We start from the raw sequence: 13,702 nt of genomic DNA, 5'->3' as shown, positions 1-13,702 counted from the left end.
CCTGTGCTGCAAAAAAATGCCGAAAAAGTATCGAGAGGAATATTTTGAAGGGTTCGCAAAGTGCACATTATGAAAAAGGGGAAAGAATGAAAGCGTAAAGGACATTTCAGCTTTCCGAATGAGGCTATCACCGTTAATAATAATATAGATAAGAGCCCGAATCGTTTTTGGAGGATATGTATAATTTGAATAATATGAGCCATCATGATTTCTTCTTTTTCACTCTTAAGAGTTTTGGTCACTTAGGAATCATTTCACTTGACGTTTCTCGGAAGCTAATCTCTTAAATATACACCTTGAAATCATCAAGTTCTGTGTATTCATTTGGCATTTAGTTACAATAAAATTGCGATAGTCTTGTTTCTTCTCTGTTAAAAATGCCTTCATGGTAAATATAAGCACCATTGAAGTACATTTAAATGCCATTAACCTGCTTCGCTTTCCACCGCTTGGCTCCAACCTTCGAGAATGTATTCCTATTTGGGAAATCTGATCAGATTTTAAGCGCTTACCGAAGCGAGCCGTAATGGGAGCGAAAAAAAAAATTATAACAATTCTAAAAAAAGTGCCACCTCCAGATAGTTTCCATCTTACATCCCTACACTACTGTTTTCTCCGTCACCGGGATTGAAGATCTCATTCATCTGATTATCATCGAGAAGCACGTATGGGTATGACTAAAACCAAGATGCCAAAAATTTTTCACCTTTCTTTGCAATTTGTAACTTCACCAGTACTGATCTAACATTCACATAGCAGTTGAATCCTCGTGGTTATCCATTCAATTTCCAGCAATTTAAGTGTTGGGTTGGAAAATGTCCGCGGAGTTAGTTAAGCTCACAAATGCGCTTTTCCATGATCCCCAGGGTTATGGAAAAAAAGCCATCCAGATCTTCAAAAATCCTGTAAATTTCACAATTCGCAAGAATGAAAAATGGGCCATCATCGGAGATTCGTCAAAGTCACAACTGCTAAGAGTCTTGGCTGGTTCTTATCTTCCAAACACAGCACATGCTAGAAGGTATCCAGAGTCACTCCATAATACGAAATTTGCCGCTGAATTGCTTAAGTTCGTGAATAATGGAAACTGGGGATACGGTGCAAGTGATAAAACAGGTGGCTTCACGCATCTCTCGAGTCGGTATGAATTCTTCAAAGATTTGGAGGTTGATATCGTTACCAGGGATTTTATTGCAAGCAAGAGTGTGAATTCAAACACACCATACGATGGGGCCAAGATCGATGAACTAGCAGATAAACTATATTTGGTGGGCCTTGAAGACAAATACTTGACTACTTTGAGTAATGGCCAGTTCCGGAGAGCTCGGATCGCCAAGGTTCTATACAGAGAGCCATCACTATTACTTATCGATGATCCATTCCTTGGTCTAGACCCTATAGCCACCAAGAGAGTTTCCAATGTTCTAGATGGCATTGCATCCAGCAGGAATGAGCCAAGCACTACAATTACGCTTGGACTTAGAGTTCAGGATAAGATCCCTGCATGGATCCAAAAGGTGGCTATTGTAGATAAGACTGGAATAACTCACCAGGGTCGAAAGAGCGACTTGGAAGGTGAGCTCAAAAGGATCAAAGAGGAGTTTTACGAGCATCACGAGCAAGTTTTACACCGGATGACCAAGCAAATCAACATATCTGTTCCCGAGCGTCTTCGTGAAGATATGGAAGTTCACGCGAATGACAATATTATAGAAATGGATAACGTCAGCATCAAATACAAAGGTGTTCCCGTGATTAAGAATCTTCACTGGAATGTTAAAGAGGGAGAGAAGTGGCATATTCGAGGAAGAAATGGATCCGGCAAGACAACGCTTCTTTCCTTAATTACGCTTGATCACCCACAGGCTTGGAATAGGAGAATTATCGTTGAAGGTAAGGCCAGGTTTGCTGGAAATGTGAATTACTTCGATGCAAATAAGCACATCGGCTTTACTTCTCCCGAGTTACATTCAATATTTCCTCATGACTTGACTGTTGTGCAGGCAATATCCACTGGCTACATTGTTGGCTCTTACGTTCCGCCTAAGAATCTACCTGAAGCAAAAAGAAGTAAGATTCTGAAGTATTTGAAGATGGTTGACCTTGAAAATACTGCAAACCAAAGATTCGGCAACCTATCAGTGAGCCATCAAAAGTTAGTCCTACTTCTCAGGGCTATGATCAATGATCCGAAGATTCTGATTCTTGATGAGGCTCTAAGTGCCATGACTGACGAAGACGTTATCAAGGGAAAGTGCATTGTCGATCAGTGGAACGGAGGATGCTGTCTTATGATTGGCCATGTGGATGAAGAAGTTCCTCAGTGTGATAAGTACCTTCTCATGAACCAGGCCAGAAATGGTATCTACGAGATCGGTGATGTTACCAAGACCAGAAGGAATCTCAAATGAGCAGATGGCACGCAACCAACGTTAATGGTTGCATCGTATAAATATATCCCCGAAATCTACCTAAACCCCCTGTTATAGAATATTCTAAATTACTCAGATGTTATGTATTTACATGCAGCTATCTATCGTGCCCCCTCATAAATATTTACAGAGCGAATACTGCCAGCAGGTTCACTGCTTAGAGTCTGGAGTCTGCTGTTCAACATCTGTACTCCCTCCTTCATCTTCGACAATTTTATTGTCTTTCAGTTTTCCTTCACTAACTGCTCTCCTTAGGGCAATCTTTGCTGCTCTCCGTTGCTTTCTTCTCTCCTCGTTAGCCTGCTTAGTAATCTTGACAAGTCTTCTTCCTGGCCAGACATCAAACTCCTCGGAGTACTTCTTGTCGAAGTTGAACTCCATAAACACGTTGTGATCTGTCAAGCCAAGTTTTTCGATACACCAAAAGTATCTCTTTGGATCATCTCTCTTTAAATAACGGAGTATCTTCTGCCTTTTCTGTGTAAGCATCCGCACTCGCCTCACTATAAAGACATCCTGAGGGTGCTGCTTGACATGATTCATCATGTTGTATATTTGAATTGTCATCACAGCAGCTTGAACCTCGGAAGATCCCGTATCTCCGTCAAACCGCTGAAACTCTTTAACTGCCATCTCTGTCATTTTCTTCTCCTTTTCCGAGTTCGGCGCATTTTTCATGCTTAAGATTCTCATCACGATTTCTCTTTTTTCCACCTCTTCGGATTCAACCTTCTTCATCATCTCATTATCTTTACCAAATTTCGTCTCCGTTTTAAGCAGTCTGGCGTCCTTTGCTCCGTATAAGAGCTTCTCTACTTCATAGAAGTCATATCCATTTGATAAAACGCTAGGCTCCTCCACTTCCATCCGTAAACGATGGATAAATGGGTTGTTTGGTCTTCCTAAAACTGGATCAACCTTCTCCATTTGTGCCTCTTTTGCCGCTTGTGATGCTTTATTATGTTTCTTCTTTTCAATCGATAAGAGCTTTTTTTGTGATTTGGACAACGTTCTACCTGCGACAGTTGCTTGTGCTTTTAAGCTTGTATGAATCAGCCTAGCACCAAAGCCTCGCGCCACGCTTAGTTTTGTCACTGCATTGAACATCATTGAATGTCTTGCTATGTCAATTCTGAATTTTTGATTGGATATGTTGCTACTATCCTAATAAATATGCTGTGTGCAACTAAAACCAGCCAGCTAGTCTCGCGCATCACTCATACAACGAGCATTTTTTTACTCTTCATACAATTTATGTTTTTAAGGATACATCCGTACACCACACCAGTGATGTCATTTACGATTGATTTTCCATGCTTAATTCAATGATGCCACAGATTCTCTCTATAGGAGCAGTTCGAACAAATTAGGGAGCTTTAACAATTGGGACAAAGCTAAAGAAACATGTCAGTCAATAACATTTACGTTCACAGGATTCTTTTATGCTATATGACGTGTACGAAAATCTACTAAATATGATACACTCATTCATCTTGAATTGGGAGTGTTTTTCATGCAATAAGTGCACAATGTTAGTGGAAGATCATATAATGGTTAGTGTATTCAAGGACAAGTTTGATAAATATATTATGAAACTCTTCACTATGCTACACTTCAGAAAGTCTCGTGAAAATATTTTTTTTTCGTAGCCCTGAAAAATTGCTTTCAACCCGAAATTTCACCAAGCCAATTTTTATATTTTCTTCACCAAGGATGAAAAATTTTTTTCACTACTTAAGGAGAACAGTTCGCTCTTGCCCCAATTTTCTTGCCTCTTTCTCTCTTTTTTCACTTTTCCTTCCCTAATCAACATAGCTCTTTAATTACGGACGAATAAAAAATGAAGTACGTTTCATCAGTTCAGGACATTGAGATTCCAAAGGGAGTCACTGTTTACATTAAGTCTAGAAAGGTCGTTGTCAAGGGTCCAAAGGGTACTCTTGTCAAGGACTTGAAGCACATTAATGTGAACTTCAAGCTTGTGAACGAGAACCTCATTCAGGCTCACATTCACAACGGTGATAGAAGACACGTTGCTACTTTGAGAACTGTTAGATCTCTTATCACCAACATGATCACTGGTGTGACTGTTGGATTCCTTTACAAGATGAGATTTGTCTATGCACATTTCCCAATCAATGTTTCCATTGTTGAGGAAGATGGACAACAGGTTGTTGAGATCAGAAACTTCTTGGGAGACAAGAGACTCAGAAGAGTTGTTGTTCCAAAGGATGTTACTGCAGTTCTTTCTAAAACTACTAAGGATGAACTTCAGGTCTCTGGTATCTCCATCGAGGAGGTTTCTCAGACTTGCGCTGATATCCACCAGATCTGTTTGGTCAGAAACAAGGATATCAGAAAGTTCTTGGATGGTATCTTTGTTTCCCAGAAAGGTCACATTGATGAGGATTATGAGAAGTAAGCGTGTGAAAGCTGATTTCATAAATTATTTTTTTCTTTAGGTTTGGGATATGTATTCTTTTCTATGGTTACTCGTGCGATGTTGAGAATGCTCTTAGAGTTTTTTTTGAAGTTTTTGAGTGCTTTCGATGTTGTCTGCGAATCATTACCAGCTCCAGGTTTTAATGAGTGAGCTACCTATGATTACGCCCTGTAGGGAGTCGCCTTCTTCTTCTGAACATAAGAAGGTAAGTAGCTAACTTGATATGTACGGTTGTATTAGCAGTAAAGAGTATCTTCTAGATTATCTAAAACTGTTTTGGACCCTGCATTTAAGTTGGAAATTGAATTTTGCCTAAGCTTTTTGCTTCTTTGATCCCTAAAATGATGTTTTCTATTTCGATGGATATTGAAATCGTTTTCATTGTTTAGTGATCGATGAAATGTTGTCTTTTGTGATTTGTAATTGTGTTTGGAATGTTGTGTCTGAGGGGAAGTGAATATTTGTGGTGCATGGGTGTTTCGTGATGTGTTGGTTGGATTTCGAAGTGGTTTGAAAAAGGGTACTCTTTGTGTATGAGCATTATGTCGAGGACATTACGGACTAAATGTAAGCTTATTTAAGTTAAAAATTATTTGTTCTTCCTTGAAACTGGAAACAGACGTGACACACTTTTCAGTTGAAACTGTTTGTCTGGTGCTACATTGAATTTCAAATGTTAATCATATTCATAAAGTGGTATTAGTAATAAGCACCCTGATATTGGTCCAGAAGTATGAAAAAATATAGATATGTTAGATACAATAGGATATTTGGGAAGAAAAACAGATCATGCGGATTCTAAAATTTAGGACATAATTTCCCCCAGTTCAATCACCCATAGTAATAATGGATTGAAGAGGTCTATTATGATGATAATCAATAGTCGTATTAACGCCCCATGACGTCAAGTGTTCAAATTCGAGATTGTAGGTGCAAATTAAGGATGGACTGGATCTCGACTAAAACCACAAATATAAGGCATTGGTTGTTTTAAGGCTTTATCCAGAATGTGCAGATTACAAATGCTACTTACAGGTGAAACGAAGAATAGGGAGAAAAAGCATCCGATGAGGCACTCTAATATTTACTCAGCGCTTTTCCTGTACATACTCTCGCAAACAAGGTGCCCCTTTTCTCAAGGTCGCATTATTCGCGAAGAATAATTTCCTCGATAGCGATTGTTAGCAAAAGCACCTGGCCCCAGTTGGGAAACTTAGTAATTGCGAATTTCTTATTCGGTCGTACCGATGGTGGAATTGGCTTGAAATGAAGTTGCCATAAATTTTGCCAATTTTTTACTGAGTTTCTGCAATCCAACACAGATGTGTATATATAAATAACCATAGCTGTCTTGTGCCACGTTCCCGACGAAGAAAGTGTCGCAGTGTACTTTTCCTTTAATTGCCGTTTTTTATCTTTCAATTGTATCATCAACTCCGTTTGATAAGATAGCAAAGGTTAAGATAAAGTCATAAGAGCATAGAAAAAGAAATGTCGACCGCAGCATTTTCACCTTTCTTCAAATTTGCTTCCAGGACATTTGCACGTTCCTCGGGCTCTTCTTCAGCAAGGAGAATTGTGCTTTCCGGCTCATTAGCAGCAGCCTTAACAACTGCAGCTTGGGCTTATGATGATAACAGAGGAGGCAACAACAATAATTCGAACAATTCTAATCACTTGCTCTCCAAAGCTTTCTTGGGAGGACTATTTGGCTCAAAAGAGTATGAAAAGAACACACGGGAGGCCTCTAAAGATGTGAAACCTTTCGAATATTATCAGAAGGTGTACAACGATATAGCAATCAAGATTAGAGAGCATGATGAGTGGGATGACGGCTCGTATGGCCCAATTCTTGTCAGATACGCATGGCACAATTCCGGCTCGTATAGCCAGCATGATCACACCCAGACCAAGGGAGGATCGTACTCTGGAACAATGAGGTTTGCCAAAGAGCAGCATGATCCGGAAAATGCAGGTCTACCAGGAGCAGAGAATTTCTTGAAGTCGATCAAGGAGAAATATCCGGATCTTTCGACTGGTGACCTCAACACTCTCGGAGGAGTGGTTGGAATTCAGGAGATGGATGGTCCAAAGATATCCTGGAGACCCGGCAGAAAGGATCTTGGCCAAGAGGCAATTCCTCCTTACCACCGTTTGCCAGATGCCTCTCAGACCAGTGCCGATTACGTGAGATCCGTTTTCAACGACAGGCTGGGCTTTTCTGATGAGGAAATGGTGGCACTTATTGGTGTTGGTCATTCTATCGGAAGATGCCACACGACAAGTTCTGGTTTCGATGGTCCATGGACTTTTTCCCCAACCGTTGTCACAAACGAGTTTTTCAAGTTGCTCCTAGACGAAGATTGGGACTGGAGAAAGTGGAATGGAAAGAAGCAGTATGAGGATGTCAAGACCAAGTCGCTTATGGCTCTTCCAACTGATATGACCTTGAAGACCGACCCTAAGTTCAGAAAGTACTCTGAGATTTTTGCCAAGGACAGTGACAGATGTATGACTGTTTTCGCTAGTGCTTTCAGCAGGCTTTTGGAGAGAGGAATATCCTTCCCATCTTCCACCAAGCCAATGATATTCCAGACTTTGGATGAGCAGCATATTGGTGAGGAGGATGAGGAGTGAAGGGTGTGAAATGGCATAATTTGACTCAAGCTTACAATTTTATCTAGCTTTTTTTTGTATTTGTTTGCTGCTTTGCTTACTTTAGGATATTTATTTACGTTTATAACAGGTGTTAAATACAGCAATTGGTGATATGGTGGCTAGTGAGTAACTCTGTGTGTAATGTACTTCGGATTTTCCGGCCTACGTATTTGTTGTTGTTACTATCTTTACACTGGTTGCATGGATGGATCCCAACTCCGAAATATGACATCATCTGGGTTCTGAAATCAAATATGTGGCATTTAATTTTTTGCTAGTATGATCAGTGTTATCGGAACTCCATTTACTTTATTACTTTCTTCTTTTTTTCATTTTTTTTTTCATGCACTTTAGCCGTGGGTCCTAGATCAGGCATCTCCCGTATTCATGAAAATTTGCAGAGCAATATAAAAAGACTATCGAGTCCTCTATTGCAGACTTCCCATGTACACTCTATCCCCTCTGTTCTCAAGCAGTTCGACAAAGGATCACACATTTATATATTTAAAAGTCCCGATAGCCCCCAAAAAGTATTGCTCTGTACAAACATGGTGAAACCACTCATTGCCCCATCTATTCTTGCCGGTGACTTTTCAAGGCTTGGAGAAGAAGCTCATAGAGTTTTCAATGCAGGTGCCGACTGGGTGCATCTCGATATAATGGACGGCCACTTTGTGCCGAATATTACTATGGGACCACCTGTTATTGCCAGTCTAAGAAAAGCAGTCCCTAAAGACAGCCAGAAGCCAGAGAAATATTACTTTGACTGTCACATGATGGTTTCCAATCCAGAACAATGGGTGGAACCTATAGCCAAGGCAGGTGCCGATCAGTACACTTTCCATTATGAGGCTACAAAGGAGCCATTGAAGCTCATAAAGCTCATCAAAAGTTCCGGAATGAAAGCTGCTTGTGCTGTTAAGCCAGGTACTCCGGTTGATGTTTTATTCCCGCTTGCCGAATATTTGGATATGGCCTTAGTTATGACTGTGGAACCTGGCTTTGGCGGTCAGAAGTTCATGGCCGACATGATGCCAAAAGTTGAGGCCCTCAGAAGAAAGTATCCAAAGCTCAATATTCAGGTTGATGGTGGATTGGGTGACAAAACCATCAATGCTGCCGCCGAAGCTGGTGCCAACGTTATAGTGGCAGGAACATCTGTTTTCAAAGCTGAGAGTGCCAAAGAAATGATTGATCTGCTTAGGGATCGTGTTTTCCAGAACTTGAAGGAGAAAAATCTATTGGATTAGAGGATTTAATTGGAAAATGCGGCAACCACAAATGAAATTTACGTAGATTACATCTTTGGCTTTGGATCACTATTTGGTTTCATGGTGCATGCATGAAGTGTACTCTGCTTTGCTTGCAGCATCTATTATATTGAACGAACCGTTTTTCTTCTCTAAATAATATTATACACATATAACAATCTTATAAATGGCCAGACTCATCCCAGTGCTGAATGTTGCACCTCTCAAAATGAGGGTCCTCCTAGAGTTGTACCTTCAGTAGACGCACTATCAGGAAACATGCTTCCGTTTTTCTCAATTAGTAACCACAATGCCTTCCTTATTGGATCCTCCTTGTCTGGATGCCTTAACTCTCTTCGGTTTGATTTATGCTCGCTATCTATATCCATCGAATCATCGTTCTTTTTGTTTAAATCATCAATGATCTTTTTCGACTGCTCCTTCCTTGCCTTAGCGTATTTCATGTTTCTGGCAATTTTCTTTGCACGCTTCTTTGACAAAACCCTATTCGTGATGACACCATTTGCTGCTATAAGCTTTGTATTTGGTGTTAAGCTGTTTTTATTACTAGCTTCTAGTCGAGAAAGACGAGATGTCCTGTATGCTCTTTTACTTGAGAGATGCTTGCCTCGGCGAGCACGCGAGAGTGCCTTTCCTGGACGATTCACACAATGGTTAGGCATCTTTGATCTGAATAAGTGGCGGTTTTATGAATGTATATTTGCTTGGCGAAAGCTGTACTTCGTACTGTGAAAAAGTGCTTATACCGACTTGATCGGGTGAAAATTTTTGATGTAAAAAAAAAAAAAAAAAAAAAAAAAAACGTATGTAACGGCTGAGCAGTAAATTCTGGCTAATCGTTTTAATTTTAGAAGTCACAAATACCAAATCCTGAATTTACACATATATCTTACTGCGAGGTACCATGCCAAAAACTAAATGAGAATATTTATTAGACGATTATCGATTATCAATTTCACATGCTGCTTGCTTTTTATGTGGTTGTTTCTCATAAGGTGGATGGTTCACCTAATCCCGAAAGTCAGTGTGTGGCTTTCTTTTCTCTGTGTAACGAATAAAAAAGATGAATTTTGGACGACAGCTTGGATCTACAATACAACAATTTTCTCTTCTGTCTGTGAAGCTTTCATGATTATTGTGTTATGTGTACGAATGGTGTTTGTTAGATTTCAAGCTTGTTTTCTTCAAAAAAAGCGTACCTATGCACCAAAAATAGTAAGATTCATACTATGCAACATTGATGGAGATAATTTTGTTCATTATTTTACGTATCAATATCATTATTTGTGTCCTAACACTTGTGTATATCATATCTTTTCGTATTTGCAATCTGCTTCCGATATGTACCCGTGTGATCCGTACGGTAGGAATTCAGTAATCACTCCTTCCTATTCAGGAAAGCGCGAAATGGTTTCAAGCCAACTAGCACCAATGGGCAAGGTTCGTCGGCGGCCGAGAATTTCTCAATATTATAGCCCGGCCGCCTCTGGCAAAAGCGGGGAGACTTGAGTCTTTCCTCATGCCTCACATCTCCAATGACGTAAACATACCGGCCAGCAAATATTTAGCTAGATGACACATTCAGATCTGACGATTTCCGAAAAATAAGATACATTATTATCTCCTCATGCACTTATGTGAGCCATCTTGAATATGGTTCCGGATTCTGGGTCTTGCAATAACATTTTGAGGCTTTATATTTGTCATTTTTGTGATTGCTGCCTCTGTATCGCTTCAGTTGGTCTTGTGGCCTGTGGCCCCCTCTCGCCTGGCAGATTTACCGGGTGCCCCGCAGGCACAGCCAGGTTCTGCCCGGTGAGGCTGCCCGGCGGCTCCGCCAGCCAGTCAGCAATCTCAGATTTTGATTTGTTGTATTTTCCATTATCTAAATTTTTCTTCTTCCCTTCTCCTATTATTTTAGAACCAAAAATATTTTCTTGTGTCACACGTTGCTCCACATGATTTCCTCCAGGTGTCCGACTGAATTTGTCAACATATAAATTATCAGCCGTTTGCTTTCAAATAATACCAGCCAGGCAAAAGCCAATTGCATCCGATTTTTCTTAGGAAACCATATTTATGTTTGTACAACTAACCAAAATATTTCTGTCAACGACATTGATATCAGGTATAATATTCCCATTTAAACGATACGCAGCATTTCAAACCATTAGGCATTTTCATACTCCAAAGATGACAGCATTTGATAGATTGAGTAATCTCAGCAGTGTTTTATCGCCACCAAAGACATGCTCAGCTGTTTCTCCTGAAGATATCCCCGTGAGACCATTTAAAACCACTGTGGTTGGTTCCGGTAACTGGGGAAGCACCATTGCCAAAGTGGTTGCTGAAAACTGCATAGAGAGACCCCAGGAATTCGACCAAAAGGTGAAAATGTGGGTCTTTGAGGAGAAGGTGAAGGGCCAAAATCTTACTGAGATCATCAACACAAAGCACGAGAATGTTAAATACCTTCCTGGAATCATGCTTCCTCCCAATGTTGTTGCAGTCCCAGATGTGGTGGAGGCCTGCAAAGATTCAGATTTGATCATCTTCAACATTCCACACCAGTTTTTGGGCAACATCCTACGTCAATTGAAGGGGAGAGTGAACAAAGGGGCACGTGCAATCTCTTGTTTGAAAGGATTGAATGTTAGCAAGGATGGTTGCGACATTCTTCCTGGTGTAATTACCAAAGAGCTCGGAATTGCTTGTGGTGCACTTTCCGGAGCCAACTTGGCACCAGAAGTGGCCGAATGCAAGTGGTCCGAGACCACTGTTGCATACACTTTGCCGGATGATTACCGGGGAAAGGGTAAAGATATCGACAAAGCAGTGTTGAAGCATCTTTTCCATAGACCATACTTTCATGTGCACGTGATCGATGATGTGAGCGGAGTCTCTCTTGCCGGAGCCTTGAAGAACGTTGTGGCAATGGCTGCTGGCTTTGTTGATGGTCTGGGATGGGGAAATAATGCGAAATCGGCCGTGATGCGTCTTGGACTTAGAGAAATGATCCATTTTGCAAAGCTCTACTTCCCATCATGTGAAGAAAGAACATTTACAGAGGAGTCGGCCGGTGTTGCTGATCTCATTACAACGTGTTTTGGTGGTCGTAATGTGCGGGTTGGAAGATATATGGCCCAACATAAAGTTTCTGCACATGAAGCTGAAAAGCAACTCTTGAACGGACAATCCTGTCAGGGTATATACACCACGAAGGAGGTGTATGAGTTCTTGTCGTACAGAAATGCCATCGATGATTTCCCACTCTTCCATGTTACGTATGACATTATATACAACAATTTCCCTATGGAGAAGCTTCCAGAAAGAGTGGAAAGAACTGATGAGAAGTACTGAGTGGTTTGGGGTTGGTTCGCTATACATACTGTTAAACGTTTTCTTATTTATATACTCGCTAGTTTATTAGTTGCTAATATCGCATTCTTTCTTTTTCTCCTGTGGAAGTGACCGAACTGTAGGAACGTTATGTAATGCCATAGAGTTAGGTACCGCCGCGTCAATCGACTTGCTGCCTGCTGAAGTGTGCCTGCTAGGGATGAGGGGAAAAAAGTGGAGGGGGGGAAAAAAAATAGATGGATGGAAATAAAAATCAGGAATCAAAATAAAAATAAAAATAATAAGGAGCAAGGGAGAACGCTCGTATCAGAGAAAGTAGAAAGTGTGCCTGTTCATAATAAGCTTCCATCAAGAATATATCATAGATACATAAGACTCGGAACTGAGAATGTTTGCATCACTTAGAGGCTGCAGGTTTGGTATTGCACGCTTTGGTTTGAGTGTGATCATTCCATCAAATGGCTTGCATTCAGTCAGTAGAAGTGTTTTCAAAATTACAAGTATTGCAAGCAAATATAGGCATTACTCAGGTATTGCAGGCTCTATTAGGCCATACATACAGAGAACCCCATCAGTGCTACTTAGAAGTGCGGTGAGGTTTGCTTCCACTGCATCAAAGACCGAAGTCAAAAAAGCAGGCGAGAAAACTGTAGTGCTGGGCTCATCTGCAATTGGATTAAGCCCAAAGGAGAAGGAGTTGGCCATGAAACTGGGCTGGGAGGAATTTCTCACGTTAAGAAAGAAGCAGAGGAGAATTTCGATAGTGAGTTCTGTTATTGGCACTCTTATAGCGATGGGTATTGCTTGGGTCTGGGTTGCATCAAAGGAGATAGACCCAACAGAGACGATTTTTGGCTTGGATGCTTTCACTGTCTATATCGGTGGAATAATGTGTGTTGGTGTTATTGGCTACTTGTTGGGACCTCCTCTTATTGGAGATACTGTATTCAATTTGACCCACAGAGGTATCATGAGCTCATACAGAATCAAGCAGAAGATGTTCTTGAAGCATGTGCGTAAGATGCGTGTTGATGCCTCTAGGCAGAGTATGAACAATCCTGTTCCTGACTACTATGGTGAGAAAATCGGCTCTCTGAATGACTACAGACAGTGGTTGAGAGATTGCAATGAGTACAGAAGGAAGGCCAAAGAATTCTTGTGAGAAATAAAAGGGGACCCCATGAATTATCTTCTTTCCTCTTTTACTATTCCTTTTCTGTTCGATGTGTATATATAAAATGTTGAAAATGTCTCAGTCATGTGTAGCCAAGTGGTACGTAGCTTATTTTACAGCCAGGAGAAGCCCTAACTGTGAGGTCGATCGACGCGTCGCTTTGCATTATTTCGCCCAAGTTCCATTTTCTCCTTTTTTTTTTTCAGTCTTCTTTTTTCCTCTCGTCTCCTACACTTTTTCGATGTCCCCTCTCAGCCAATCTCGGACTTGTACATCTCTAATCTTCCACTAGAACGATTTAAAATAATATATAATCCCTAGAAAAGCGCCAAATACTTGGGAAAACTCTATAAAGAATAATACA

The 13,702-nt window shown here is 40.7% G+C and overlaps 8 protein-coding genes across 8 annotated transcripts; 6 read left to right on the top strand and 2 right to left on the bottom strand.

The window, feature by feature from the left end:
- Positions 1 to 815: 815 nt before the first annotated feature.
- BRETT_002040 (uncharacterized protein) lies at positions 816 to 2,411 on the top strand (the record flags this gene model as incomplete). Its single annotated transcript, XM_041280578.1, has 1 exon — positions 816 to 2,411. One exon carries the CDS (start codon positions 816 to 818, stop codon positions 2,409 to 2,411), a length of 1,596 nt encoding a protein of 531 aa, XP_041138369.1.
- Positions 2,412 to 2,582: 171 nt separating this feature from the next.
- BRETT_002039 (uncharacterized protein) lies at positions 2,583 to 3,539 on the bottom strand (the record flags this gene model as incomplete). Its single annotated transcript, XM_041280577.1, has 1 exon — positions 2,583 to 3,539. The coding sequence occupies one exon, from the start codon at positions 3,537 to 3,539 to the stop codon at positions 2,583 to 2,585; it is 957 nt and encodes a 318-aa protein (XP_041138368.1).
- Positions 3,540 to 4,272: 733 nt separating this feature from the next.
- RPL9B_1 (60S ribosomal protein L9B) lies at positions 4,273 to 4,854 on the top strand (the record flags this gene model as incomplete). Its single annotated transcript, XM_041280576.1, has 1 exon — positions 4,273 to 4,854. The coding sequence occupies one exon, from the start codon at positions 4,273 to 4,275 to the stop codon at positions 4,852 to 4,854; it is 582 nt and encodes a 193-aa protein (XP_041138367.1).
- Positions 4,855 to 6,366: 1,512 nt separating this feature from the next.
- BRETT_002037 (uncharacterized protein) lies at positions 6,367 to 7,512 on the top strand (the record flags this gene model as incomplete). Its single annotated transcript, XM_041280575.1, has 1 exon — positions 6,367 to 7,512. The coding sequence occupies one exon, from the start codon at positions 6,367 to 6,369 to the stop codon at positions 7,510 to 7,512; it is 1,146 nt and encodes a 381-aa protein (XP_041138366.1).
- Positions 7,513 to 8,081: 569 nt separating this feature from the next.
- Positions 8,082 to 8,783, top strand: RPE1 (RIBULOSE-phosphate 3-epimerase; the record flags this gene model as incomplete). The annotated part of the gene is made up of 1 exon (XM_041280574.1): positions 8,082 to 8,783. One exon carries the CDS (start codon positions 8,082 to 8,084, stop codon positions 8,781 to 8,783), a length of 702 nt encoding a protein of 233 aa, XP_041138365.1.
- Positions 8,784 to 9,007: 224 nt separating this feature from the next.
- Positions 9,008 to 9,466, bottom strand: BRETT_002035 (uncharacterized protein; the record flags this gene model as incomplete). The annotated part of the gene is made up of 1 exon (XM_041280573.1): positions 9,008 to 9,466. One exon carries the CDS (start codon positions 9,464 to 9,466, stop codon positions 9,008 to 9,010), a length of 459 nt encoding a protein of 152 aa, XP_041138364.1.
- A 1,531-nt stretch (positions 9,467 to 10,997) lies between these two features.
- On the top strand, positions 10,998 to 12,164 carry BRETT_002034 (uncharacterized protein; the record flags this gene model as incomplete). The annotated part of the gene is made up of 1 exon (XM_041280572.1): positions 10,998 to 12,164. The coding sequence occupies one exon, from the start codon at positions 10,998 to 11,000 to the stop codon at positions 12,162 to 12,164; it is 1,167 nt and encodes a 388-aa protein (XP_041138363.1).
- Positions 12,165 to 12,552: 388 nt separating this feature from the next.
- BRETT_002033 (uncharacterized protein) lies at positions 12,553 to 13,326 on the top strand (the record flags this gene model as incomplete). Its single annotated transcript, XM_041280571.1, has 1 exon — positions 12,553 to 13,326. One exon carries the CDS (start codon positions 12,553 to 12,555, stop codon positions 13,324 to 13,326), a length of 774 nt encoding a protein of 257 aa, XP_041138362.1.
- Between the last annotated feature and the right edge of the window lie 376 nt (positions 13,327 to 13,702).

The sequence above is a fragment of the Brettanomyces bruxellensis genome, chromosome 9 (assembly GCF_011074885.1).
Source record: "Brettanomyces bruxellensis chromosome 9, complete sequence".
Classification (NCBI taxonomy): Eukaryota; Fungi; Ascomycota; class Pichiomycetes; order Pichiales; family Pichiaceae; genus Brettanomyces; species Brettanomyces bruxellensis.
This window is presented reverse-complemented; position numbering and strand designations above follow the sequence as displayed.